At 32.2% G+C, this 1,944-nt stretch overlaps 1 protein-coding gene across 1 annotated transcript in view; it reads left to right on the top strand.

Moving 5' to 3' along the window:
* The window catches only part of ROCK2 (Rho associated coiled-coil containing protein kinase 2), a 72,848-nt gene that overhangs the window by 52,458 nt on the left and 18,446 nt on the right, over positions 1 to 1,944 (top strand). Inside the window, 2 exon segments of the mRNA XM_011365141.2 lie at positions 932 to 1,001; positions 1,682 to 1,787. Coding sequence (XP_011363443.1) covers positions 932 to 1,001; positions 1,682 to 1,787 — 176 coding nt within the window.

The raw sequence follows: 1,944 nt of genomic DNA, 5'->3' as shown, positions 1-1,944 counted from the left end.
CAATGTAAGTTCCCTTTTATGAATGCAGACATATTTTACCTCTCCGGAAGTAACATATCATAACAGTTGGTTATTTTATCTTTCCAGACCTTTTTCTGTGCCTGTGCCTGTACATCTGTACAACGTATATAGCCTTTCGAAAAACTGTAATTTGGGTTTTTTTTTTTTTTTAATAAGCTTAGAATTACTTCAACCTAATGTCTTAAATGGAGTGTTAGGCTCACTTTTATTTCTATTTTTTGTTATTTCTTTATTGAAGATTAACATACCTACAGAAAAAGTACACAAATGATAAGTGTAGAACTCACTGAGTTTTTGCAAAGTGTAAAAATCTTTGCAGTTACCATTCTCATTTAGATGTAAAACCCTGTACTCCTTACCTCACCTCAAGCCCTTGCCCAGTCATTTCTTCACTTATTCTAAGGTAGACAATTTTAAGTGCTCTTTTAATTCTTCTACTCATTTGGCATAAATGGCTGATTACAGTGCACTTGTAATTTAACGTTATGTAATTTAATGTCATTGGTTAATATAGCACTATTTGATCTCAGGATCCCTTTATACTCTTAAAAATTATTAAGGGACTCAAGGAGTTTTCGTTTGTACACGTTACGGCTAATGATATTTTTGCGTTAGAAATTAGAACTGAGAAAATTCTGAAATACAAAAATGTGAAACATATTTCATTAGCTGTTGGAGTGATGGCATGATATGTCATATAGCCTCAAGAAAAGTCGATATACACTAGTGAGACAATGAGAATTTTTTAAAAAGTAGTGATGGCTTATTTAGTATTAGGAAAATAATCTGACCTTGTGGATTCTGTGGAAAGATCCCAGGGACTCTCAGGGGTTCCCCAGGCCACATTTTAAGAGTTGCTGATTTAATATGTCTATTACTTATTTAAACATTTGATCCATTATTACCACAGAGAACGTCAAGATGCAGATGGGCAAATGAAAGAGCTCCAAGATCAGCTTGAAGCGGAACAGTATTTCTCAGTAAGTTCCAGACATATTAATTTGAAAATGTTGTATTTGTAGAATTAAAAAAAAATTGCTTCAGGACCAGGAGAATGATTCTTGTCTTTATAATAGATTATTATAGTAAAAACCAAGCAGTTTTGGAAAGAATGTTTTGTACCACACAACCCATATGAAAAAGAACAGCTTAGCAATAGACTGTTGATGGTTCAACAGAAATCTGTTATCATTGTTAGAAAAATGTTCTAAGCACATGCACATAGCCCCATGAAATTGACTAAATGCATCACTCTTTGCGAAAGAATATATTTGGATAATGAAAAAAATAAAATTGTCATTTTAACATTTGTACTTTTTTGAGTTCAGTTTTAAAATATGAAATAGTAACTGTTACCTCTTTCATTGATTCAAGCCAACAAAATTTTGTTGCCTCTTTATTCTACCAATCTGTCATTTAATGAGAAATCTCACTGATATTCAGTTGAAAATCACACTTCTAATGATTAGCTGAACTTTTATTACTTAATTGGTTGGTTACAAGAAAAATCAAAAAGCTCATTAAACTGTTAATTTGCTCAGAGGCTCAATATTACTCAGTGTTACAAACATTTGTGTGTACTTTTTGTCTGGATAAATTTTGAATGTAGAAATATTCTCAATGATGACAATCTATTTTTCTGTTATATTTTGCTGTGTAGACCCTCTATAAAACACAGGTTAGGGAACTTAAAGAAGAATGTGAAGAAAAGACCAAACTTTGTAAAGAATTACAGCAGAAGAAACAGGAATTACAGGATGAAAGGTAAGGACAAGATCCTTCTCTCTTGTTCGTAGCCACGTACCCTGCCCCTAGAATAGTGCCTGCTGTACTTCAGATAAAAATTTGTTGAAGTGAATTAGACAAGAACTTTCATTTCACAGTAAAAACTGAACAATAAAATGATGTGTCTCTAAAATATAG

The sequence above is a fragment of the Pteropus vampyrus genome, unplaced genomic scaffold (genome assembly GCF_000151845.1).
Source record: "Pteropus vampyrus isolate Shadow unplaced genomic scaffold, Pvam_2.0 Scaffold105, whole genome shotgun sequence".
NCBI classification, from domain to species: domain Eukaryota; kingdom Metazoa; phylum Chordata; class Mammalia; order Chiroptera; family Pteropodidae; genus Pteropus; species Pteropus vampyrus.
The sequence above is the reverse complement of the archived record's forward strand: the minus strand, read 5'-3'. Positions and strand labels throughout refer to the sequence as shown.